Source organism: Cydia splendana, chromosome 14, assembly GCF_910591565.1.
Source record: "Cydia splendana chromosome 14, ilCydSple1.2, whole genome shotgun sequence".
Taxonomy (NCBI): domain Eukaryota; kingdom Metazoa; phylum Arthropoda; class Insecta; order Lepidoptera; family Tortricidae; genus Cydia; species Cydia splendana.
This window is the reverse complement of record NC_085973.1, coordinates 13,885,847-13,888,152: the sequence shown is the minus strand read 5'-3', so window position 1 is coordinate 13,888,152 and position 2,306 is coordinate 13,885,847. Positions and strand designations below refer to the sequence as shown.

The following is a 2,306-nucleotide window of genomic DNA, read 5'->3' as shown; positions in this document are numbered from 1 at the left end:
TCCTTTGTTTATTTGTAAGTAAAATATTACGCAATTTTAGTTGAGGTTACTAAATCAAAATAAGGTCAATCATATTTTTATTATCTAAGTACCGTAAGGTCGGGGTACTTTAGCCTTTACAAGGTTACTTTGCCCACCCATGAAAACCCATTTAATTAAATAATAAATTCTTTAAAATGCCACTAAACGCTTACACTGAAACAGATTAATCACATAATGCAATTCGCAAGAATTTATCAATTCAATAAAATAGGTTTTCATGGGTGAACAAAGTAACCTTGGGGAGCTAAGGTACCCCGACCTTACATTTAGGGGAAGAAAAATCAGTTTTACTTAAGAAAATCTACGTTTATTTACATGTCCAGTACTGACGACGCTCTTTCCAATCAAACCCCTCTTCCACAAGTAACAACAACAATCAACATATTTATACCTGTCCATTAACACACAATATCACAGCAAACAACAATTAAGAAATGCTTTCGAAGCGGCCGAGTGCGGGCCCTTCGATGACTCGGCGATTTGCTAATTGATGCATGCTTTTTACGTGTCTCGGCCTTAACAAATCGCCTGAGCCTTTTATAGTTTAGATTTATACTTTGTGGAAAGAGTACGTGTAGCCGTCAGGCGCTCTGTTTAGGCTGAACTTTCCTGGAGGGAAGAAGCGGCTTGGCTGTTGCGTCGTTTGGTCGTAGTACTGTTGGGGAGCTTGTTGAGGCTGGGACTGATACTGTTGCGCAGGCTGGTAGGTCTGCGTGTTCAGGCCACTGTACTGAGCCTGCTGTACACCAGGGTAGATGTTGTTAGGTTGGTACTGCGGCTGAGGCTGAGCCTGGTACTCCGCCTGGTATTGGGGCTGAGGTTGCGCCTGGTATTGGGGCTGAGGTTGCGCCTGGTACTGAGGTTGAGGTGCTACGTAGTTTTCTTGTTCGTATAACTCCGGGTGGTACTGTCCATCGTCTTCATTCGGCTTGCCACCGTAGTTGCGCTGAGGAGCGGGAGCTGTGTACTGTTGCGGAGCACTGTACTGGGGCGCTTTGTAATCCGGAGGGTTGTACCTCGGGTCGGGCTGGTAGCCTGGCGTGGGGGCGACAGGCAGAGGCGCGGTAGGAATGTGGTCTCCGCTGGCTTGGAAACCGTTTTTCCCGGCGACGTAGTTTACTGTTTTCCTTTGACCGCTAGGGTCGATGTATGAGTAACTGCCTCTCCTGTTGCCATCAGCATCTGTTTCTTCTTTGAAGTCAATTCCATCTTCTTGCTGGTATGCGGCTCCGAATGCTCCATTGCCGCTGAGGTAGCGAGCTTCCTGGACGATGGCGGCGGTTTTCGGATCTCCCGCGTATTTGGGGACACGTCTGCCTTGTTGTTCCTGGCACGTCGCGATCGCGAGCACAAAGGCGAATATAACGAGCCTGTACATTTTGCGATCAAAATGTGCACTGCCCGCGTGAAAGTAACTTAATATGTCGTTGCGGGCGGGTGAACTCGTTTTATACGGACAGCGAAGGCCTTGACGCATATTGGAAGGGCCTACGGGCGCGACCGCGAAAATCTCGCGCGTTCATAGCTCCCGCCCGCATCCGATGCATGCGTGGACACATCAGGGAAGTGACATTAAGGCGAAGATCGCCAGTGTCGTCCTGGAGGAAAAAAACGACCTCCGTTAAATGTCAACTGGTTGATCTATTTTTCGAAGCGCATAATTATTTTAAATATAATACTGGTTAATTTATATGACAATTGTCGTCTCTATAGTATAAAGTCGTTTTGTTAATTGATTATTTTGATATGGTTTATAAAGATCGCTTTTAGATATAGGTTAACCTAATAATCGTGTTAATTATTCTTTTGTACCAACAGGCTTTTGTGAATTTATTGTAGAAATTAATGCAGGTTCCCACACGGCGTCTTATCAGGTTTGCGTAAAACTGCTTAGTACGTTGACGCTGATGTGTAATTATAAATAGCGCTTTGTTCTAGGTTAGCTAATCGCAAGTTACTGGAGCATGTAGAGAAGTTAATTATATTGCGTAATATCATAGTAGGTAAATATTTTAATTAAACAAAAAAAGTTTAAAACGGAACTTTTAAGGTCCAAATGTTGTATTTTTAACGAAGGCAACATGACTCAACGTTCATTCAATATTTTTTGCGTTTTCATTGAAATTGTAGTGATAAGATGGCTTTGAGTTTTAACCGACTTCAAAAAGAAACAGGTAATCAATTGGTAAATGGTAGCGAAATGCATGCGCGAATGGTATATAACTAATGGACATTATTTAGAAAATATATCATTTTAATATCAA

General features: G+C 43.2%; 1 protein-coding gene across 1 annotated transcript; it reads right to left on the bottom strand.

The window, feature by feature from the left end:
* Positions 1-327: 327 nt before the first annotated feature.
* LOC134796655 (cuticle protein 2) lies at positions 328-1,465 on the bottom strand. The gene has a single exon (XM_063768803.1). The coding sequence runs from the start codon at positions 1,418-1,420 to the stop codon at positions 593-595; it is 828 nt and encodes a 275-aa protein (XP_063624873.1). The 5' UTR covers positions 1,421-1,465; the 3' UTR covers positions 328-592.
* Between the last annotated feature and the right edge of the window lie 841 nt (positions 1,466-2,306).

Excerpts from the sequence above, each read along its gene's own strand:
- LOC134796655 (XM_063768803.1), bottom strand. The coding sequence starts at position 1,420 with ATGTACAGGCTCGTTATATTCGCCTTTGTGCTCGCGATCGCGACGTGC.